The sequence below is a fragment of the Natrix helvetica genome, assembly GCF_964273705.1.
Source record: "Natrix helvetica genome assembly, chromosome: 3".
NCBI lineage: Eukaryota > Metazoa > Chordata > Lepidosauria > Squamata > Natricidae > Natrix > Natrix helvetica.
In genome coordinates, this window is record NC_138549.1 from 36,482,413 (window position 1) to 36,507,408 (window position 24,996).

The 24,996-nt window shown below is 38.6% G+C and overlaps 1 protein-coding gene across 1 annotated transcript in view; it reads left to right on the plus strand.

Annotated features, from left to right (window-relative positions):
- AFF3 (ALF transcription elongation factor 3) overlaps positions 1 to 24,996 on the plus strand; it is a 192,892-nt gene that overhangs the window by 76,781 nt on the left and 91,115 nt on the right. Inside the window, exons 4-6 of the mRNA XM_081946775.1 lie at positions 4,667 to 4,753; positions 14,888 to 14,924; positions 22,721 to 22,772. Of these exons, the coding sequence (XP_081802901.1) occupies positions 4,667 to 4,753; positions 14,888 to 14,924; positions 22,721 to 22,772 (176 nt within the window). The remainder of the gene's footprint in view (positions 1 to 4,666; positions 4,754 to 14,887; positions 14,925 to 22,720; positions 22,773 to 24,996) is intronic.

Sequence of the window (24,996 nt, forward strand, 5' to 3'; positions counted from 1 at the left end):
TCCACACCTATTGAGCTATTTTATTGCTCAAGCGTACAGTACGGAAATTTTCTCAAACTAGGGGTTTGCACCTGGATCAGACTAGATAAGGTTCAGTGGCATTCAAAGGGGGGAGAGGGTCAGGCTATTTCTCCATTTGACTCCTCCCCCTGTCTTGGTCAGTCTCTCTCTGACATTTTATTAAAAAAATAAGTCCATCCTATTGCAGATGCTATAACTTATGAGGCACTATCCAATCACAAATTTGAATTTTACATTTTTCTTCTCTGCTCTTTCTATATTCATCTCATTATACCTTGTGTCTTAGCTTCATTATCAATAAAAAAGGTAAAGATTTCCCCTGTCTGGTGATGTACAACTCGAATTCATCTGTTTCCTAGCCAAGGGAGATAATGTTGTCCAAAGATGATTCTGTGGTGATGTGGCCAGCATGTCTATACACTGAGGCACATGGAAAGCTGTTTACTTCCCACCAAAGTGGTACCTATTTATCTACTTGCATTTGCATGCTTTCGAACTGCTAGGTTGGCAGGAGTTGAATCAGTAGCAAATGCTAAACAATATAACCGCTAGCTTGTTCTATAACAAAATATGTACCACAAATGTAATCAGTATCATATGAAATGCTCCCATGTGCTAGGTATTTATCCATTACTATGCATGTTTAACACTATGCCAACTCATGAAGTTTTTCTTTGCAATGCTAGCTAATTTGAAAACCCTAATTTTTATTTATTTCTGTATTTCTTCTGCCTACTTGTATTCTGCCATCTGTCACATAGTGGTGATCAGCCGGAGTTGTATTTTTTTTTTATCCTCCATTATTTTCATAGCTTCAAATTGTACCAAGATAATCCTCCAATTGTGGCTACTGTCTTAGTAAGAAGTAGCAAAAGTAATGCAATTGTGCTAATACTTCTAAATGTATGTTCTATGCAGTTGGTGAAGTTACTATTATTATTTATATTTATACGTCCTATTTCTAAGCAACCCGTCTTTCTCATGAAGGGCTCTGGGTTGTGTGTTTAGACTATAATGATCCTGACCTTGATTTATCTTAATTCTTCCTTTCATATTCTATTTACATTATCCCATTCTAGGAGGCAGCCATTCGTATTCATTTTCTTCTTGTATTTGTCAGCTGACAAGTTACAACAAACTGCATTTATCTTATTGGCAATTCAGGAATTAGAATCCACAATTCCTGGGGAAAAGGAGGTTAAGCAGACTAAGACTGCGCCCTGAATACAGTAATCACATCATCTCAGCTTGTCTGTGCCAGGCCACTTTTCAGACAATTGTTTTATTACACAGTCCATTGCTTTTGTTTAAAGCACCTGCTGCAACTCCTAAATTGATGCTGAGATGCAACTTAGTCATCTCACAAATGACTTGCCAAATACCTTCAACAATTTGACAAAATATTTAGAGGCACAATACCAGCTTCTATGTATTAGATACATACATAATCATAACATGATTTCCCTTCAGGGTAAAGAACATTATGCACAGCATAGAAAATGAGCAATAAATTCCAAGCCAAATAAATTAAAGGCATAACAACAGGAAACTAAAAGAACTATAGTGAAACCATTTACAGCATTTACTATACTTTCTGGGGATTTCTGGTCTTGTGAATGATCCATGCTTCCACTATGTCCATAAACTACATCGTACATTGCTTTTGTTCTTTAAACTTCTCATTGCACTTTTTCTGAAGTTCTCATCAATTCCATCCATCCATCCACAAATAACTTTTTTGGTTTTCTACCATTCATTCTTCCATCATATATTTGTTTTGTGACTCAGTCCTCATTCATTTATTTTGTATTCAATCCACATAAATTCAGCATCCATTTATTACTGATCCCATCTTTTCTTGCACTATTTAAATATTACATTTCCATTCCATTCCCTTTTTATCTCCTGATATATCCAACTCTCACTTCCATATAACAAAAGAACTGAAGTACACTGTTACACAGCTATTTTTGCATTTTTTGGCAAAGATTCTTTCCTTTCCAGATCACATACTCTCGCTAGCTTTCTATCAGAATTTGCATGTCTTAAAGTGCCTCAATTTCCTGGTCTTTAATAAACATTTTGCAAAAATACAATAAATATCATTGTCATATTGGATTAGGATCAGAGGGAGCCAGGTTCAAGTCTAACCTTAGCATGCAAACTGGATAAGTGAGCCAGTAACTCTCTGTCTGTCTTGAGTTCCTAGAGGAAAATGCACTATATAAAAATTGTCTACTTTCTCTGATATTTTCCCATTTATGCATAACTTGCAGTTTTCTGTCTATTAGCCATATGAAATACAACTACCTTGATTTTCAGGCATTAATTTTTGGAGCCATACTCCTTATTGCATCATTGTATCTAATATTCATTGCAAATTGTTCAGATTTTAAGCATCATTTACGTAGATTTTTGGTAATTTTTCTGGCATCCAATAAAATAAAAGATTGCATTTTAGTGGAAAATAAAACTATGAAAGAAGGATTCAGTCACTGTGATGTACAGGAAGTCCTTGACTTATGACCACATTTGAGCCCAAAATTTATGATGTTAAGTGGGACATTTGTTAAGTGAGTTTTGCCCCATTTTATGACCATTCTTGTCACAATTGATGAGTTTCTAACCCAGTTGTTAAAGGAATCTGGCTTCCCCATTGATTTTGTTCGTCAAAAGGTTGCAAACCAGTTGCAAAGCATCTGAATTTTGATCACATGGTCATGGTGATGCTGCAAAGGTTGTAAGTATGAAAAATGATCATAATCGCTGTTGAAAGTCAGGGAAGTCTGAGGGCTCCTGAACGCTCTGGAGGGCTAAAACCAGCCGTATGAGCAAACTGGAAGTCTGTTCCCAAACTTCTGTCTTACCCGTAGGGCCGGTTTTTCGCACTCCGGAGGCTTCAGGGAAGCTCCTGAAGCCTCCGGAAGGCGAAAAATGGCCTCAAAAGAAGGCAGAAGTCAGCTGGCCAGCAGCATGCCCGCGTGCTCGCTGGCCAGCTGATAGGGCAAGCCTCGCATGCCCTGACAAATGGCTCCGTGTGCCACCTGTGGCATGCGTGCCATAGGTTCGCCATCATGGTTCTAGTCCATCCAAACTGTTCCATCTCTATTTTTACAGTTTACAGGAACATGCATATATACTTGGATACTTATATGTGTTGGTGAGGCTGATATGTGTGAGAGAATGTTTGGTATATGCAAGAAGAAGCTACTAGTTAATTTTCTACATATGACAGCATCTTTTATGAGCAGTTAATTTTGATCCCTTTTTGTCTTGGTTTTGCAATTTTAGAGTGGTGGTATATACATTCTGCTATATATACACATTGAGGATCAGAGAAGGAGGGATGTCTAAGATTGGTTTCAACTACAGCTAGGGACTCTAGGTTGATATGATAGGAAAGCTGGGCATTGTCATACTTTGACATGTGTGCGTACATACATACATGTGTGCACACGTGCACACTCACATTTCTGCATCCTTTTTTGTAAGGATTAAATTTAAAACCATGTTCCTTTTGAATACATATATCACTGTTTCTCAATCATGACTGCTCTAAGATGTGTGGACTTCGTGCTGGCTGGGGAATTCTAGAAGTTGAAGTCCATCCATTTTACAGTTACCCAGATTAAGAAACATTGACATACACAATTAATTAGCAGTAGGCAAGCTTTGGTGGCTGTGGGGTTATGAAGCATGCTTTTGAGGAAGTTGTAATGGATGATATTGGGAAACGAGAGGGAAAAGAGGAAGCAAATAGATAAGAGATACAGGAGTCCCTAGTGCAGGCTGTCAAACTCCTGGCCCATGGGCTAGATGCGTCATGTGCTGGCCATGCCCATACCCTATCTAGTGAAGGGAGGGAAAGTCCCGATACATCACGTGATGCTACTGTGATGATGTGAGTTTGACACTCCTTCCAGAGTGGCTTAATGGAGAAGGGAGAAAGAATCTTAGGACCTGCCCTATTGGATCAAGTAATTAAAAGTGGCACCAGGAAATTTGAAAATGGAGTCTTGCAAGATTCTTCTACAATAAAGTAAAATCACTTCATCTAGTTGTGTTTCCTATCTGATTTACCTGAGAGGGCTGACAGTGTCAGGGGAAAAAACGCCCTGGAGAAAATATGAGATCAATGGACCGGGCTGATTCCCTTCAGCATATCTTTTGAGATATTAAGAAAATAAAATAAAAGTCTTTGAGAAGTATTCTAATTAATAAACAAACTTTAATAATAAAATAATAAAACAGAAATAGCTAATTGGTTACATTTTGATAATAAATGTTCCGTCTGCCAGCTCTGCTTGGCAGCCGGACAAAGAAGAAAGGAATGTGTGACGCATGCGCAATAAATCACTTTCAGATAAGAACTTTTATGACCTGCGCAATAACTCTTTCTTAGTTTAACTCTTGAATGTCAGTTCATGCCTAGCAAACTTTTTAACATCGTGACAGACAGAAGGTGGGATAATTTTTTCAAAGATATTGGTATAGCTGGGATTTTTGTTATTGAAAAAAAATCAATATGTTGACAACAAAACTGCCACAAAATCCTTTGTTTTAGAATTTAGAATTTCAAGTTTAAAATATATAATACTACATTATAATATTATATTTTTTAAATTTCTCTCATTTTTTTTCTAAGGAAATGACCCACACTTGGCCTCCACCACTTTCTGCTATCCACACACCTGGCAAAGTGGAACAAAACAAGTTTCTGTTTAAAAACAAGGTAAATTGCTCTAGCCCAATCATCATTTTCCTCTATTTTGACAAGGAGTGCTTTGCTGTAATTTTTGGACAGGCAGTTTTGTCAAAAGTGTTTAAATAAAAACACTTTTCCTTGTTTAATGGCTATATTTTGCATTTGAATGTGAATATAAACAAATGGTTTGTGAAAGCAAGGAAATAAAATATATTATCAGAGTTTTTTATGGACTTTGCCATGATATGTGTAGTAGCATCGATGAGAGTTCTGTTAGGATCTATTTTTTTCTCTAGTAAAACTGCAGAGTTTGTAGATAATAAATAAATAGCACTAAGAACAGATAGTTCTGAAAATCCAATGAAAGAGAATATATGTTGCTCATGAAACATCTGCAAGCAATCAAGTTCAGATACCAGAAGGACTCTATATTTCTGAAAATTCTTATATATTGTGCATAGGAACTTGGTTGCTCACAGTTTTATTAATGAATTTTTCCTGGAACCAGCTTGCTACAGCTTCTTCCAGGTTATACTTGGTTTTGTTTTCCAGCCGGCAGCTCTGGAAATCTCTAATGTTTCTTCTCCAGTCTAAGCTTCCAAGACCTGCTGGGTCAAGGAGGCATTTTTAATATTTAGATAGATGAAGATAGAGGTTTAAATAGGAAGATAAGGAATACTACTCTTTAAAATTATGTACGCTATTACAGGTATTCTTAAAATAGAGGTTTTACCTCTCTTTTATATAAAAAGCACAATTTGGAGATAATTATCTTCAAAAAGATAATAGAGAATAGAGAAAAGAAATGTATGTCAAAAAAATTTCTATTAGAAGAAATTGTTTGTGAAACTGTATATTAGTAAAAATATAAAGGTTCCCCTTGCATAAATACTATAAATACCACTTTATAATGCCTTGGTAAGGCCACACTTGGAATACTGCATTCAGTTCTGGTCGCCACGATGTAAAAAAGATGTGGAGACTCTAGAAAAAGTGCAGAGAAGAGCAACAAAGATGATTAGGGGACTGGAGAATAAAACATATGAAGAACGGTTGCAGGAACTGGGTATGTTTAGCTTAAGAGAAAGAAGGACTAGGGGAGACATGATAGCAGTGTTCCAATATCTAAGGGGTTGCCACAAAGAAGAGGGAGTCAACCTATTCTCCAAGGCACCTGAGGGTAGAACAAGAAGCAATGGGTGGAAACTAATCAAGGAGAGAAGCAACTTAGAACTGAGGAGAAATTTCCTGACAGTTAGAACAATTAATCAGTGGAACAGCTTGCCTCTAGAAGTTGTGAATGCCCCAACACTGGAAGTCTTTAAGAAGATGTTGGATAGCCATCTGTCTGAAACGGTATAGGTTTCCTGCCTAGGCAGGGGGTTGGACTAGAAGACCTCCAAGGTCCCTTCCAACTCTACTATTGTATTGTATTGCACTTATGTGCTAGTTGCTCCCGACTCTAGGGGGCAGTGCTCATCTTTGTTTCAATGCCGAAGAGCCAGCGCTGTCCGAAGACATCTCCATGGTCATGTGGCCAGCATGAGTAAACACCAAAGATGCACGGAGCGCTGTTACCTTCCCACCAAAGTGGTCCCGATTTTTCTACTTGCATTTTTACATGCTTTAGAACTGCTAGATTGGCAGAAGCTGGGACAAGTAACGGGAGCTCGCTCCGTTATGTAGTGCTAGGGAATTGTATCGCTGAACTGCCTACCTTCTGATCGACAAGCTCTGTGTCTTAGCCACCAAGCCACTGCATCCCTTTTGTATATTAGTAAGAGTTGTAAATTTTACAATTTCTTTAAAAGTTTAGAGTACACAACATATAAAGAGTAGGCGTTTTACAACAGACCTTAAATTCTTAGTCTTGGGTTTTGTATCTGTCTCACGTAATAGTAAATACTCAATGTAATACTCAATATTTCACTATCTAACCGTCATGGAGGCTCAGTTATATTATAGCACATTTTCCTTACAGAATAGCTGCTTTGGATAGTTTGAGCAGTATGCATGTTGAAGAAGTGAATGATGAAGAGTTAATTGAAAGAGATAGAAATATTTACTTCTACAAAGTTGCGTTCACAGCAGTACAGTTACAGTATATATGGTCTATTCACTTATGGATCCATGTATTTAGTATCTTCCATCCCTCTCAATGACAAGTTTATAGCAAGAGTACAAAAGTGCAATATAAAATATAGCCCGTTGGACTGTGTGGTTCCCATCTCAGTTGACATCATGAATTCTCCGCAGTCACTAAATTGAATCTGTTCTGTGTTGCAGGCGTATATACTCACATTATGTTCAGGACTCCCTCTTAAACCTATGGCCTGGAAAATATGGTCTTTGCAAGCCTTCCATTAGAGATGATGGGCTGCAATGAGAAAATCAGCAACTTGCTGATCATACCCTGCAAAGATCCTTTATTAGTAATTACCAGTTTTTCAGCTTTTCTCTGTTTGAAACAAGAATCGGGCTGTTTTATTATTTAGGATATAGATGGCCTCAGTTTCTGTATTTAATTCTCTAGTTGACAGGTTTTCCTGTTTTTCTTTACATTTTGGAAAAATGAAGGCTTCATTCAACTGTCTTTTCTGAGTATCATCCTCTCCCTTTACTGGAACTTTGATTGTCTTAGCACAATATTTTAAAACTGTAAATTTTTTAATATTCTCATGTTCTGATATTTAAAACATTTTTGTATTCTTCAATATGTATAAATAAACTCTCTGTCCAAAAAGCTGACATGTTACTTTACATGGCATAATTTTTTATCTACATATTTCTTGTATCTCCTAGGTTTTCTTGTTTGAATAAGCATATTTTCTTTGTACTATCTTTCCATAACTGTCAACGCCAGTGGAAGATTTCTTTCATTCAGGACCTTAAATATCAAATTCCTTCAGCAAACCACAAGCATATTTTTATGATACCACTAGGCAAATTATTGTGTTGTGGATGGATTGGAGCCATTCCCCTAAAGAAATGATTTCTACAGGTTGCCTTCACTTTCATAACTTGGGTTGTTATAGTAGTTTTTTTGTTATATGGCAATGAAAGTGTACATTATTTGTTGTGACTGTGGCAATTCAAGGTCTTAGATACTGCTTTTGGAGGACTGCGCTACTAGTCTTTATTGTTTTAATATGCCTGCTTGTAGCGGCTAAATAAGAATTCACACATACTGTTTCTGTCAGTGATTCTAATGTGTAAGGAGGACCTCTGGGATTTCTTGATGATTATACATTTCCTTGGAGTGCTCTTTAATCCAGTGTTAGATTTGAACAAATTTTGGTTAGTTGTGGGTTCAAAAAGATGCAGGTCTACTCCATCATGCCTGTTAATCATGCAATCATAAAGCAAAATAGAGGAATTCATGTTACACTGGATTTGTTTGATTGGTATATTACTGAATTGGAGAGAGGGAGAAGGAGGGAGAGGGATGGAGAGGGAGAGAGAGAGAGAGAGATCGTAAAAAGAGCAGTCAGTGTTCAGCTTCAAACTAGAATTTAGAAGTAAATCACAGCTCTTCAGATACTTACTCCACACTTGACCTCTTTGATAGAAGGTTCTCAGATACAACCCACCTAGATAAACATTACTGTCATGAATGAAGTTTTAAAAACAACAGTTGATCATCTACTGCAGCACAAAAGTAAGAGTTTTTATGTATGTCTATAGGGAGACATAGACGAGTCTAGGACAATTCGCTATGGCCAACTTGCCTCGGTCAACTCGCTGCAGGACAGCTTGCCACCTCGCCAATGATAACTTGTTGCAAGACAAGAGTTACACTAATATCAAAGAAATAATGGAATAGAATAATTGAAGGAGGGACAGAATGTGAATGGAAAAAATTAAAATATTTTTTATTTATTTTAAATAATTAAATAGAATTGTTAAATTGTCCCTCAGTGAGTTGTACCATGGAAACTGGCCATGGCGAGTTGTTCTGCAGTTGGTGGTGGCGAGTTGGCTATAGCGGGTTGGCCCATTCCGGACAAAGACAGTATCTGCTCTTCTGAATTGACAAAAATATGTTTGATCTCTTGACGGCCTTTGATAAATAAGGTATATTTACAAAAAGTATTATCTCTGCTGAGAAACACTGATACCTACCTTACTAGTCTGGGCCCTTTCAAGCTGATGCTTATCTATAAGCTTTATAATCAGTTTAGTCACACACATATATATTGCTTTCATCCTTTGACAGCTCCTTTTTATAAGAAATTTCAACATATTTATCTCTTCAGTTGTGAAGTGAAGAACTAATCACATCTAGATAATTAGCTTTTTAAATTTGTGTTTAAACATATCTTGATCTATCCTTCAAGCATGCTGAAGCACTGCTAACCTGTATTTTATTTAGTTATTACAGTGTCTGCTTAAAATTTACATTATATTAGTAGGCAATTAGAATACTAAAGCCCAGTGATGGCGAACCTTTTAGGGACTGAGTACCCAAACTGTAACCCAAAACCCACTTATTTTTCACAGAGTGCCAACATGGCAATTTAAACTGAATAATAAGGTTTTGTGAGGAATTTCAATCACTCTTTCACAACTTGACTTCTCCCTGGTGACACTGGATTTCTTTAACAGCACAACTCAGGAATGATGGGAGTGTAGTGCAGTAGCCTCTGGAGGGCCATCACATCCTCCTTCCTTCCTTCCTTCCTTCCTTCCTTCCTTCCTTCCTTCCTTCCTTCCTTCCTTCCTTCCTTCCTTCCTTCCCCCACTCATCTGATTTCACCTTCCTTCCTTTAATCCTGTATATTATGATTCATTATTGTTAGTATTTATTGAAGAATGCTGTGTAGCTTAGAAGCTCTCAGCAAAAATAACAGTAGCTGTTGTTTGTGGCTGAAGTTGCCCCGGGTTGTTATTTACACACACACACCTATTTTTATTCCACTTTCCCTGGGTCCTTGGGAAAGGCATCTTTTTCCCAGTCTTTAATAATCAGGACTTTGCACCAGCGCGAGATTTAAGGACACACTTTGCGGAGTGCCTTTCCTCCCCCTACCCCCCAAAAAAACAGGATTCAGAAACTTAAACCAGGAAACCAGGGGAGAGTCCCCTCTGGACTTGGGGGAGGGGAGAGAGAGGGGGAGAGGGTCAGAGGGCTACCAGTCTGAGAACTTGTTGCTGTCTGGAACTGCTGCTGTGTTTTATGCCCGTTGCCTCCAACCAAGGCCCTTCACTTCCCCACGGAAAATGCTCCAAAGCAGGTGGGGAGGCAAAGAGCCAGTAGATACCATGGAAGGAGTTCTCTATCCACTCTCCCCTCAGAGCCTTTTAGCTTCTATTGTCCCACCTTGCTTTTTTCCCTCCCCTTAAAATGAGGCTAGGGAAGAAAGCTGGGAGGGGGGAAATCTAAGGGGAAGGGAAGAAGAGACTCAGGATTGTCCTCTGAATAGGCTCCCCCCTCCCCCAGATTTCAACTGATTTCTTCTCCAATCCTCCGACGAACAAACCCCACCCCACTTTTTGGACCGCTGGGCCTTTATTTCCCCCATTTATTGGGGGAAATTGGATTTTGATTGAGTCTTTCCCCTGCCCCACACAAAAGGGAAAGCCAGCCAGACTTCTCCCCCTAGAAGCCCCCCCCTACACTTCTCCCTGCTCCCTTCCACCTACCCTTCACTAAATCTCACTTTGGAATAGAGAAGCGTGTGTTGGGGCGATGTGGGAGCATGCCTTTTCATCTCCGGCACTCGCCCTGCAACTCTCTACGCTCCTCCAGGCCCAGTTGTTGAGGAGGAGGGGAGCAACCCTGATGTCACCACTCCCCCCGCATGGTCCCAGCCATCGCTACCCGGCTTTCTCAAAGGCGCAGTGTGTTTCAAAAGTGGCAGCTTGCGGCTGGAGGTGCCAAACAGTGTTTCACTGCAAGAGCCGGGCCAAGCCTCTCCACCATCCAATTTGCCAATGGGGGCACTTCTGGGCCAGCCACCTTCCCCCCCTCCCACTGGGCTTTTGTGCTTGACTCTCAGCCGGAGGAGGGGAGCATTTTCCACATTGCCTCCTTCTTTCTCTTGGCCCTGCCAAGGAAGTAGGAAAGCCAGGCTTGGGGGATGGCCCCCCCCTGCAAGATCTACCCCTGCCATTATCTCCCAGCCCTCTTTGCTGGCGGCAACAGCAAATATACCACAACGAAGGCGGAAAGGCAAGTGCAGGGGTGCTTAGCTCCCGCACTAAGCCTCCGCCCATTGCCACCACTGCAACAGGGTGACAGCTCTTTCATCCCTCTGCCGCGACAGGGTGACAGGAAGCAACAGCAGAGGGGTGAAAGAGCCGCATGGGTTGCATTGTGGCTCTGCATTGTAATGGGCTTCAGGAGGAGGATGGGACTTCACCTCCCACATTATGAAGTGTGCTAGTGAAAAAGTTCACTCAATCAATTCCAACTTCACAAGATCTTTTTCTTTCATGAGAAGTTGGAATGTTTCATAAAAAATTAAATTAGAGTTCCTACAATTGTCACTTTTATTGTGAAAAACGTTACCTTCAGTAACATTTCTTAATTTTAATTCTTTTTATATTTATCTTTTTATTGTTTGTAGAGTTGCCTTATCAATAAGATTGGTGATATATAAATTCTCACACACGCACACTTTTAATTACAGCTATTTGTTACCTTATACTTTACTGTATAGGATAATAAATATTTTGCCCGTTACTTTGCTTTCTGTTTTCAGAGGTATTTAAAAAAAGCTCAGGAAATGCAAATCTCTCTCTCTCTCTCTCTCTCTCTCTCTCTCTCTCTCTCTCTCCCTCCCTCCCTCCCTCCCTCCCTCCCTCCCTCCCTCTCTCTCTCTCTCTCTCTCTCTCTCTCTCTCTCTCTCCCTCCCCTGAGTCACATGACCATCAAGCCACTCCCGCCATCACATGGCCATCAAGCCATACCCACCAAACAAGCCATGCTCATAAAACCGGTGATAAAAATTTTGAAACCCACCCCTGATGCCAATGTATAAAATGAAAATATAACTAAAACTAAAAGATGGGGAGAAAATTAACAGGATGTACAGGGAGGGGTGTGGGAGCAGCTGTTAGTTGATCAACAACCTCCAGCTTGTAACTTCCTCATTAGGGCCCCAAGCCAACTGGCAGAGCCAGGCCTTCAGGCTCTTGTGGAAGATCAGGAGGGTGGGAGCCAATCTCACATAGGGATAAGATGTTCCAAAGTGCTGGGGCCACAGCAAAGAAGGCTCTTCTCACCCCAACCCTACCTGCCGGACTTCCTTGCCTGATCTTCAGAATGTCTTCTCAGCCGGAGGACAGTATGCACTTTAAGGCAAGAATGGGCACTTTTTTGGTGGCTAGAAATTACATTTAATAATGAAGTGAGCAACAGGAAGATATAAAGTGGATGAAGTTGTGCTTGTGATTTTTAACAACTGAGATGGGAAGGAAATGAGAAAAAGTTTTCCCATCTTTGGGGAAAATAGCAACTTAATTTTTTTGCATTTCTCTTAGAAATTTCAATATAAGTATTTCCCAGTTTGTTTTATTTTGTTTTTGACTTAAAATAAAGCCATTTTAAAAATCATATATAATTATTTTTATATAAGAAATTAACAATGAATTAGTAAACACCAACCTAGTTTTTACAGACTTGCATGCAAGTAATACAGCTTAGTAAATTCTGTTGGATGAGAAAATTTCAAAGCCATATAATACCTGTTACACATTTCAAAATCCTTTCTTTTTAAAGGGAGATCTAGTCTTTATCACCTAGATAAAGAGCTATAAAGATAAAGACTGATACAGATAAAACAGAAACCATTAAATGAGTACAAGAGGGCACTAACTACTAAAATATATGGTAAATTCAGTATAGAATTATACGTAAGACATTTGTTGTTCAAAAATGTTGGAGTTTTACTAGTTGCCAGTCTGTAAAAAGCATCTAAACAGATTGGACTACTGCTAACCCATGTTGAAATGACCAGAAATGAAAAAGGTAGTAATGTTTCAGTGATTGCCAACTCTATAACATCCAGCGTTCATTTGCAAGAAAACCCCCAAACTATTGTGTATTTTTTGAAAACTGGCAATTTTTTTGTAAAAGGAGTTCAAATGTCTCCTTGCATGTAGACTGAATAGGTGGTAAATCACCATATCTCAGCCTTAGTTTCCTATCTGTGAAATGTAAACTACAGTAAAAAATGACTAACTGTGATAAATTCAAAACATAATTCTTATTGATTTTTTTCAGATCCATTGACTATAACTAAACAAATTAAATGTATCTTACTTGGAGGGAAGAGGAAGTTGATTTTAATTTATCACCTTCATTCTGTGTCTTAGCCAACCAAAAATGACAAGTTTACTTGAAATTGCTCATAATTTTGGTTATATGCCATTTAGAAAGTTGTTAATCCTTATTCACTGTTAAAACTATACATATTTATGTTAATTAGCTTTATTGTTGCAGTTTGCTTTGTTTGAATTATTTCAGTGGAACAAAAAATGACTTTTGAAAATGTTATTTCATAGTGCTTTTATTTAGCTAAAACGCCATTTCCACATATTGAAGATCAGGAAACCATAAATAATATACAATAATGCATTCTCAGAATGAACAAGGCATTTGCAAATACAAAAATATTACAGGGTTCTTTGTATATCTTTAAAAGTTCCATTATTGCATTGAATTATTCAAAACAAATTTGAGCTGACATACTTGGAAGACTTAGCACAATGACTGCCAAGATGATGAAGATGTTTCATAAAAACATCAAAACAGTATCCAATATGGCACAATTTCTCATCATTGTTGTTAGATTACCAGGATTTTCATGCTATGCTTACTCTGGATAGAACAGATTCTACCTGTTGGGATTCAGGCTCTGGCGGTGCTGTACTTGAGCCGTTGTTGGTGTGCTGATATGCAACTGGCTATGGCTCAAAAACCATGCTGCTGGACCCCAAATCCCGCAAGGGTAGTTCTGCCAGCCTTCGTTCTCTGCCACCATCGTCCTGCCTTGCCTCATGCACAGGTGCTGCACTAGCATGTGATCACCATGTAGGAATATAGAGGAACATTAATGCTGACACTGCTATTTATCCCTGACAATTGGTTCCAAGAGGGTGCCCAAAACATGGTGTTGTGTGAGGTTCCAGGTGAGAGACTGCAATTACGATGATACAATATTATACATGATTATACTTTTGTATAATTTTTACAGCTGTTGCATTTCAGTTTTGCATGTGTATGTGTGTGGTCTGTCATTTGATGCATTTTAAGTAATGTGGCTTCTCTATCCATTGATAATGACACACTTGTTTTAACAGTTTTTCTAGGAGGTTAAAGGAAATAAATATGGAAGGAATAAATTCAATGTTTTCTATTGTGGAGATTGTGTTGTACATCAGACTATTGATCATTATTTACAAAGGCATAAAAGTAGCATAAGGCTTTCCAAATTTTCTTGGCTTATGGTGGCCCCAAACATTTCCCAAAATTTGTGAACTCACTAACAGCTTAATTTATTAAATTACAAAATAGCCTGCAGAGTTTATGAGTTGCTCAGTGCTCAGCTAAAACTACTGTGATCATGATCCAAGCTAAATGCTATTGTCCCATCAGCAGTCACTTGCCTGTACAATTGTGACTAATTTAGCATCCCCATAATTCTGCCATGTAAATAAGAGAACTGGGTTCTTTCCGCAGATGGTGCTCAGTTAGAACAATTTTCTCTGGCATATAATAATCCACCATGGCTGTAATTACTATTTGTATGACCTTATACACTCTTAAATATTTGTGGGAAAATACAATATACTGTGCATATTATCATTTGGAGAAACAATAAAGCAACAGCTGGAGTGCTTGATTGTTTTGGAAGTGATTCTTGGAGTTTTCTTCCTAGATGAGGACCTCTCCCATTTGTCAGTTGTCTTCAGCAATGAATCAGAGGAGGAAAACCCTGATGTATTTCTAGCATGGATGACATTCTGCCTAAGAATATTGAAAGGAATGCACATAATCTCTTTGTTGCTAGGGATAAAAAAGAATGGTCCAAATACTCTGTACAGTAAAGTTACTCTTTCTATCATGTGTGTCAAAGTTTAATATTGTTGAGGTGAACTATTGTCGTTGTACCATTCCATGTGTTTAATTATAAATTCCATGTTTTTGTTCTTTAGGACTCCCAGCATGTCTCTACAGGACACAGCAATCAAAGTAAGGATAATTTTCACTTCACAGTTGCATTTGATGCAAATCATGATAGGTTGAATATACCATAAGGTAAATTGGCAAGGAGAAAAATAGTGTTTGATATATTTTGAATGTGTCCATTGCTGTTTTTTAACTGGAAATTCTTTGCATCCAACTTCTACTAACTTTTAAATTGTGGTTCTGGTCTTCAACTATATTGAATTCTATCTATCGTATAGTGCAATATTGGGTTTTCAAATCAATTGTATAGAATGTGAAGGATGTATGTTTGTGTTTTATTTTTATAGTTATAATGTACACTGAAGATGGTAATTAATTTTATTGTACTAGGTGCAATGACAATAAACTAAACCAAAAATTAAATTAAGATATATGTACCCTCAGGATGAGATAAATACTGTGGCTTTTAGGAGATATTTGTGGATTATTTTCTGAAACAATGAGAATACATTGTCTATATTCACTATATCTTCTACTCTCCTGCAATGACATCTCCAAAATTTCTGTTATGCTTCACTCTAGAGGGCATAGGGAATAACCTTGAAGGACAAGAGGGGGAACGGATACTAAGGCAGTGGTCAGATAAGAGAGGGTTGAGCTAGGCCAGTGATGGCGAACCTATGGCACGTGTGCCACAAGTGGCACGCGGAGCTATTTGTCAGGGCACGCGAGGCGCTGCCCTGTCAGCTGGCCAGCGCGCATGCGCGCGCTGGCCAGCTGAGTTCACCTTTTTAAAAGCTATTTTTCGCCTTCCCCAGGGAAGTCACTTCCGGTTTGCTCGGAGGGTGGTTTTAAGCGTTCCGAAGGCTTCAGGGAAGCCTCCGGACGGTCCCTGAAGCCCCCGGAGGGCCTCCGGGGGGGCGGGGGAGGCTCTTTTCGCCCTCCCCAGGCTCCTATAAAGCCTCTGGAGCCTGTGGAGGGCGAAAAAAGCATGTAAAAATGAGGGGGGGCGCACGTTGTATGCGCATGCACACTGGGGGGTCACGCGTTGCATTATGGGTGGGGCACACCCGCACACGACCCCCCTGCGCCCCCCCCTTGTGGCACACGGGCCAAAAAAGGTTCGCCATCGCTGAGCTGGGCCAAGAAAATGACTTGAGAGAAACTTCTCAGACAAGCCCCTTCCTGGTTTATATGAATATAAAGGGAAGGAGGGGAAACACATTCAGACTTGCAAAATTCTATTACTATAGCAATTACATTAAAAATAATTCTGACTCATATGGGATGTGTTTCTTAGTCTAATCTGCCTTGCTATACTGACATTCACTGTTATGGTAATAAAATGTATTAATAATATTATATTTCTTTAATTTAATCAATGTAGCTTCCTAACATAGAGAACTGGATCCTAAGATAAATTAATTTGAGCAAGTTTACTGAAGCTTTTCCTCCCTGCCCTGGAAGTACTAAATGCTCTCTCCACACACAGTTTGTCCAGAAGATCATGGATTTTCTGGAGAATAGGCATATGGAAGTGTTATTATATTTGAACTATCCTGAGATCAAATTTGTATATTCTTCTATACTCCAAGCCATAGGTTTTTTTTTCATATTGTTTAGGATAACTTGGACTTTTATAGAAGTTTTATGGAGGCCCAAGAGAGGAAGTAACAGATACGTTTTGTTCTGTGGGGTTAACTTACATTGGAATCTAACTCATTGTGTTGACATGAATGCCCAAAGTTTATAAATTCTGTCTTTCATATTTTCTCATAGACATATCCATATAAACAGCAGTAATTTAGGTCCATGTAGGTGTTGTAAAACTATATGGGCTCTCTGTTGCAAATAATTCTTTTGTGATATGGGTTGGGTTATCTGATGAGCAACTAAGCATGCATAAACATGTTAAGAACCATTTGTTTTACTGTGGGTTAGCATATTTCTGAAGACTGATCATGGAAAGAGAAACACTTCGGAAAATGCAGTACAGAGCAGTTTAATTGCCAGTAAGCATTTGATATTATTAAGAAGAAGAACACAAGGTTACAAAAAAGAGGGGGGAGCATATCTACTCTGAGTAGGGGAATGGTGCTTTTTATGAATAATTTACATACAAAGAGATTTGTACCTAGCTAATAATTTCCATAGGGATGAGATGGCTCAGTAGCTAAGATGCTGAGCTTGTCGATCAGAAAGGTCAGCAGTTCGGCTGTTCGAATCCCTAGCGCCGCCTAATGGAATGAGCTCCCGTTACTTGTTCCCAGCTTCTGCCAACCTAGCAGTTCAAAAGCATGTAAAATGCAAGTAGAAAAATAGGAACCACCTTTGGAAGGTAACAGTGTTCCATGTGCCTTTGGCATTTAGTCGGCCACATGACCATGTCTTCGGACAGCGCTGGCTCTTCAGCTTTGAAACGAAGATGAGCACCATCCCCTAGAGTCGGAAATGACTAGCACATATGTGCGAGGGGAACCTTTACCTTTAATAATCTCCAGTGATGATAAAGAAAAAACAAGAAAAAAACCGTACACAATTCTGAGAAATGGCAAGAGGGTATTGCTACAGAGTTTTTGTATTTTTTTTGTATCTATTCTCAACCTATTATTACAGCCTCTACCAATTTTTAAATTGTGGTTCTGGTTTCAAAATTTCTTCACTTATAAACTTCAGATCCCAGAATTTATGACATAATTTTTGAAATGATTTTCCTCCTTGTATGTGAGTGCAAAGATATTTCTGGCACAGCAAGTTATGTACAAGGCTACCTAGCAAGTAACTTGAGCATGGATTGCCTATTCTTGATTTTAGGGTAATTCCTTTCATTTATGCAGCACTAGGTGGGTGTTGAGTTCTACACACACACAAATAAGCATGCTGGAAAAATTCAGTATTCCATGAGTGTTGGGTACTGTACCAATATATATGTTGGCTAGAAACTGAGCAAAACCTCCAAATTGAATTACTTTGGGGTGTGAGCTTTCTTTGATGAAACCTAAACAAATAATATAAAGAAAGAGGAAAAACTTCCTTTAGTTTGCAACATATTAGGTGAAGAAATAAACAGAACAACATGAACTACATTTAAAAATACTTCTAATTTTAACTTTGCAAAAGTGAGCAACCTTTGGATTTCTACAGTCGCATGTTCTAACTGATACTGTTTATGAAAAACATTGCAAACACTTGTTTCAGTTCATTTGACCACACTTGTTAAAATATCTGAACCTTAAATTACAATTTTGGTTTTAACAACTATTTATACAAAGAAGCTAGATATTGGTTTTTACAAATTTTTTCAAAGAAAAGGGGTTAAAAAAGATAAAGAAAATTTTGACAGCTACATCGTGCGGGGGAAAGTAGTCCCCCCAAATCTCACAACTTTTACAAAGAAAAATAGAAAAACATCAACATTTGAATAAACATTGGCAGTTTTGAGTTTTACACTAAGTCATCAGTATATTCAATCATTTTTTGTATCACTTCCATAAAGTTACATTATAACAACAATTGCAGTAATGTTTCAAATCACTTTTGTGACCTGAGTCTTCTAGATGTTGCATCCTCCCCCCCGTCTGTTGTCAGAGCCTCGGCCCCTCCCTCCTTCATTTCTTGTGTACCATCCCCTGTTTCATCTAGGAGAGCATTGTGCTTTTTAGTGAAAGCGTCCGCCTCCACAACTGTGTTAATTCTAATTCTGCTGCCCTCCCAGAAAATCAGCATACCTTCTGGCAATAACCACCCGAACCAGACTCCTTTATTATATAATTTCTTTGCTAAAGAGGAATATTTCTTCCTCTTATCTCTTACTTTCTTTGGAATCTGTTTAAGAATGGTTATTTCTTTGTCTTTATATTTTAGTGGTCCCACCCTTTGAGCTCCTAGAACCTCATCTCTTGTAGTCTTTCTAAGAAATTTAACATGGACTTCCCTTGGAACATTGTGTGTTCTAGCGTATGCTGAGTTGATCCTGTAAATCAGGTCAATATCCCACCACAGCTGCTGTTTATCTCTTTTAATGTATTCTGCTAAAATTGTAGTCATAATCTCCTTAAGATCTTCATTCTCGGTTTCTGGCAAATTTTGAAATCTAAGGAAAAAAGACATCCTTTCAAATTCCATCTTTATTATATGATTTTCAAATTCTATATTCCCCCTCTGGATTGTCTTAACCTCCTCCCTCATCTCAACCGCGCCCTCCTCCAGTACATCTATTCTCTGTTTGTTTTGTGTGGTTTGTTGTTGTGTTTCTCTGAGCTGATCATTTAGATCTGTGAGTTGTTTTTTCAATTCGTCCTGTCCCTTTAAGAGAGATTGAAGCATTTGGTGAACAGATAAATCCTTTGAGCTCTCTTCAGGCGCTTTAGGTTGTAGAAATGACACCAATTGTGTCTGTTGGGTGATCGGGCTGGACGTGGAAGATGTTGGGGCCGAAGAAGCCTTACCAGGCGGTAATTTTTTAGGACCCATCATGAAACTCAGAGATAGTTATGCGTCTAGTGCAAAGAAATGGCGGCTGTGGAGAAGCACAGCCGGGAGAGATCACAAGGCAGGCAAACCCAGAAGAGAATGTTAATCTTCCAATGCAGCTCCAGGTCAAATAGTTAAATCAAAATATTCCAAATCCAAGGGAGATGCGTAATAGGAGAGGCTCCTGGAGATCTCTGGGGTGGAATCTAGTTCAGAGCCAGAAAATCTTCCAAAAGAGGAATCTCATTCATAGAGGCAAAGAAAAAGGAGGAAGTTGGCCATCTTTGCTCAGCCTTCCCAGGAGGTCAGAAAACAACAAGTCCAAAGTTCCCATAAATAGTTTAAAGAAAGATCAGTTCAACCATCCTTTCTCTCGCAGTTGTAGTAAAAAGTCATTCTCCCATTGCTTAGGGGAAGTGAGAGTAAGTTTTTAGTTCTCTCTCTCTCCTATGAGAGGGAGAGATTTTACAAGTGCTGCTTTTCCGAGGGGGGGGGGAAATCCCCCCCTCCAATCTTAACTCTTCCAGAGATTGAACAAAGTTTTAACAAGACTGCAGTTCATCAATTGAGTAGATTAGTAAAAGACTTGGGGAGACTTCCCACCTCACCGCATTTCAGCTGTAGCCTTCAAATTGATTGTTTCCTTCCAGGCTCCGCTCGGCGAAGACGCGCGGCAACATGCAGCGCCGCTGCGCACCCCCCACGCTTCCCGGCTCCTGGGGTGGAGCTGGAGACCCCCCCGCGGCCGCGGCCGATCCAGGGGGTCCCAGCAAGCCGCCCTACGGCAGGGCGCCCCTCCAAGGCACCCTGTGCTCCCAATGGGAGCCCACCGAAAAGGCGAGCAGCGGATGCGCACGTCCGTCGCCTTCGGGGAACGGAAGTAGTCTCCTAGAATATACATTATTATTTCACATTCTATAGCTACCTTTTTGGTTCAGATGCAATATGTTTAGTTTAAAGGAGTAATATTCTTATTTCCGTTCAGCCATCCCAATGTAACAGAACCCCAGAAAAAAGATCCTGGTTTTCAAAGCACAGTACAGTACTAATATTTAGAACACTTGCATAGTATTCTTTACTAGAAATATGTTAGCTATCTTCCTATGCATTAACAGGCAATTAACAAGAAGATCGAATAACTTTTTTTCCCAATAAAGCTTAGAGATAAATGGAATGCCAAAGTTAATGTATCTAGTTGCCAAAATTTCTGTCATTCAGCCTCTCACTCTCCCTTTTACCTATTCTATCTTTCCATTTCAATAATACTAGTTAGTAAGACAATGTCAATCTAACTTTCTTGATTGAGAGCACCTCCTAGGAACTTGGCACCAGAGGAAGAAAGGGAGTATGCTAACCACATCTCAGTAATGTTTAATGCAGTGTGGTTTAGAACATGGGTAGACAATCTTTTAAAGCTAGGTACTCATTTGAATTTTGCAGGCTTGTGTTGGATGCACTTCTACAATTGCTTTCTATTCACAAAGTGGCTTTTCCCAGTGGGCAAAGCAATCGCAAAACATCAATTTACCTAAGAGCAAAGTAGCCCTCCGGGATGATCTCTGTCACTCCATTGGGACCTTTGTAGTGCCCAAAGGCATTGTTTATTCTAGATATATAGATATGAGAGTGGAGTTTGCTTCCTTTTAGTTCTTTAAAAAAATATTTTTAAGTAAATGGACCAGACAGTCTGCACCAAGGAGGTATCTAGAGACACTGTGTTGCTTCTGCCTGTTTTGGCAGGAATCAGGTAGATGCAATAAATATGCATATTCTCCATGTATTTCCCAGAATAAACATTGAGAGTCCAGTTTTTTCTGAAATCCTAGCACTCGGTCCAGGTAAATATTTCAGGAGCCAGTAATTTTATAATGCAGGGCATTTCATAAGAAATGAAAAATATAAGAGTCGAATCTCATATAAGAATTATTTCTCCAGTAGATTAAGTTCAACTGCCTGAAATTATACCATTCCCTCTGTTCTCTGTACCCTCTGCAATTACGAATGCTATAGATCTAGCTCTGGAAATAATTGTTCCTCTTTAGGGGAAGAATAGACAAGCAGGAATTTGTTCTGCATTAACAGATGGTTCATTTTATATAAAACCACTTAAGACACTGGTTTGCTGTTTCATTTTTCTGCTTATTTGTTGAATTTCAAATAGATAGTAAGAAGCACTTATGCATTTACAGAGAAATGTACATGTCAGGCACCCTGTTTTTTTTGTAAAAAATTGCCAGCTTATATAAAATGTTTCAAGTAATCGTTTTCCTTGGCATTTCAAAACCTGTAGTCATATACCAGATTTCAACTTTCTCAGGGATACACCTCCGTTGAAGAAGCCTAAATATTTTGTAAAAAATATTTTTTTTAAATTACATAGCTGCCTACATTGGATAGGTGAGTTCTAGGTAGCTATTATACACATAATAGAAACACAGGATTAAAATTTGAACACATCATTCTTATATACTGATAGTGAAAATTTATCTAAATCTATTAGGCAAAAGATCCCACTTATTTTAATGAGACTACTGGATAACTGCAAATTATTTGATACAGATTGGAGCTTTTGATTACACATACTCTTTCTGGATTTTCTCACTATCTACATTCCATTGTATTTAGGCAATTTAGGAAAGAAAGCAAAAAATAGCAATGACTCCGATTTATTTATTCTAGTTATACATAATAGAAAGCAACACATTTAGTGACCTAAAGAACATCCCACTGTCATATTAGGCCAAGTGAAACTATCTTTCCTATTGTTACTCCACTTTTTTGCAAAAATATTTGAGAAATCATATTTGATGTTTGCCTGGAAACTTCATGTCTAATGCTTCAAAGATTTTAAGACTGACCTTAGTGTAAAGTAACAGTTTACTGTTAAGGTGTCACAATATTCTATTGTCTTACATAATTTCCCCCGAAAGCAATACTTTTGAGGGCAGAATTGTCTTGTTTAGTAACTTGAGTTTCATGGAATTCACAACCTAGGAGCATTTAGAAGGAAGTCATACTGGTCCATTCACTATAATACTGAAAGTACAGAGAAATAACTAGTAAAACAAAACTGTTCTCTAACAATTGGTTTTTTGGAGAATACATTGCTTCCATGTACTCTATTTTAAAAGAAATGCAATAAAGCAGCTTCTTGGGTACAATGTAAGTAGAGAAATGTATTTTATAATCTTAGTGCCACAAGTCACATAACTCATGATCCTTAGCTTATTAAAATTCATGTTTATTGCTGACTTAAATATATGGAGGTTTTTTTTTTTAAAAAAAGCTGCTATTCATTTTCAACTGTGCTTCTCCTACAGCTATACCACAACACCTTTACAATTATGGCTCATTTGTTAATATTCCTATTTTTTTGTTTTTTCAAGGAAAAGATGATGTTGAGCCAAAGAATTCAGAAGACTGTACCTTGCATACATCGTAAGTCAACCTAATATTTACGGATCGTTAAATGGTAGTAATTTTCCTTGAGGTCCCTGAAGGTGTGTCTATCAAAAAAGTCAAAGTGGTGACAGTAACTGCGTAATCAAAGTCCTACTCCTTATTTACATTCACCACTGCCATCTTGCTTTTTGGACCCTCCCTCCAAGGACGCTTCTGTTTAACATAACAAATCTCTTTTGGATTTAAGGTATTACTTTTGATACTTTGGAATAGTGTTTCAGCGAAAGTTATAGCAATTGGCTAGTATAGCAAAAACCCTTGATTCCTAAAGAGACTGTAGCAAACAACAATATACACATTTTTGAGTCAGCACTTTAATTTTAAAAAATCAAAGATTTTTTTTTATATGACAACAAGGGTTTTTCTCTCTAGCTAAAACATATGGCATAGGCTGCTTATGATTTATTGCTTAATTTTCAGTGACTGCAGATTACAGCTTCATCTTTCAGTTGCAGAAATCCAGCTGAAAGAATTAATGTGATTTCTACAATTTGTTGAGGATTCTGAATTAGTAAAATCAGTAGCCCAATAAATAAGAAAATAAGATTCTAATGAAACAGTGGTATGTTTAGTGGTCTGCATGTCAAACAATTTTTTAAGTGCTGCCTACCATTTTTATAATGACCAGGAACAGTTAGGTCCAATAATATTTATTTGGTACTAGGTGTTCTTGACATTAATTTAGAATAAAATAATTTTTCAAATAAATCTTGTCAAAATTATTAGCAAAAATAATTAAGGATTTGATTGGTGATTAATAATTGTCATGTATATGTTAGTCTATACCAGTGATGGCAAACCTATGGCATGCATGCCACAAGTGGCACGCAGAGCCATTTGTCAGGGCACGTGAGGCGCTGCACTGTCAGCTGGCCAGTACGCATGCGCTGTGGCCAGCTGAGTTCACCTTTTTAAAAGCTATTTTTCGCCTTCCCCAGGCTTCAGAGGCTTTATAGGAGCCTGGGGAGGGCGAAAAGAGCACCCCCGCCCCCCCGGAGGCTATAGGGACCGTCCAGAGGCTTCCCTGAAGCCTTCGGAACGCTTAAAACCACCCTCCGAGCAAACTGGAAGTGAGTTCCGGGTTGCTCATAGGCTGGTTTTAAGCGTTCCGAAGGCTTCAGGGACCGTCCGGAGGCTTCCCTGAAGCCTTTGGAACGCTTAAAACCACCCTCCGAGCAAACTGGAAGTGACTTCCGGGTTGCTCATAGGCTGGTTTTAAGCGTTCCGAAGGCTTCAGGGACCGTCCGGAGGCTTCCCTGAAGCCTTCGGAGTGCTTAAAACGACCCTCCAAGCAAACCGGAAGTGACTTCCAGTTTGCTTGGAGGGTGGTTTTAAGCGTTCCGAAGATTCAGGGAAACCTCCGGACGGTCCCTGAAGCCTCCGGAGGGCCTCCGGGGTGCGGGGAGGCTCTTTTCGCCCTCCCCAGGCTCCTATAAAGCCTCTGGAGCCTTGGGAGGGCGAAAAAAGCATGTAAAAAAGGGGGGAGGGTCGCACTGGAGGGTCGCACGTTGCATTACGGGTGCAGCACGCCCGCACACGACCCCCCTGCGCTCCCCCCACTTGTGGCACGCGAGCCAAAAAAGGTTCGCCATCGCTGGTCTATACACCCATGTACACACACACATACCCTAATACATTGTGCTTTGGTTTAGAATATTTTTGTTCTTTAAATATGATCTTTAATGATTTCAGCTGTTAAGAATAGAAAATGCTTTATACTGTATTCATTTTAGTAAAATCAAATTTGAATACATGTATTTATTATCTATTAACTTGATATATTAAAGATCATTGGCTCTGAGTGGTTATGAAGTTATATATATATATATATATATATATATATATATATATATATATATATATATATATATATATATATAGTTATATATATATATATATATATATATATATATATAGTTTTATATATATATATATAGTTTTATATATATATATATATATATATATATATATATATATATATATATATATATATATATATATATATATATATATATATATATATATATATATATATATATATATATATATGCTGGTTTTGTTGTATTCGGGTCTTTTCCCGTGTAAGGTTGAGATTGTCGGAGCTGCCGTCTTTCTGTAAGTCTTGGTGGGAGGGGATGGGGTGCTGGCTTTGTTTCAGTAAGTGGAATGATTGGTTGTGTGGTTGTATCATGATTGGTAG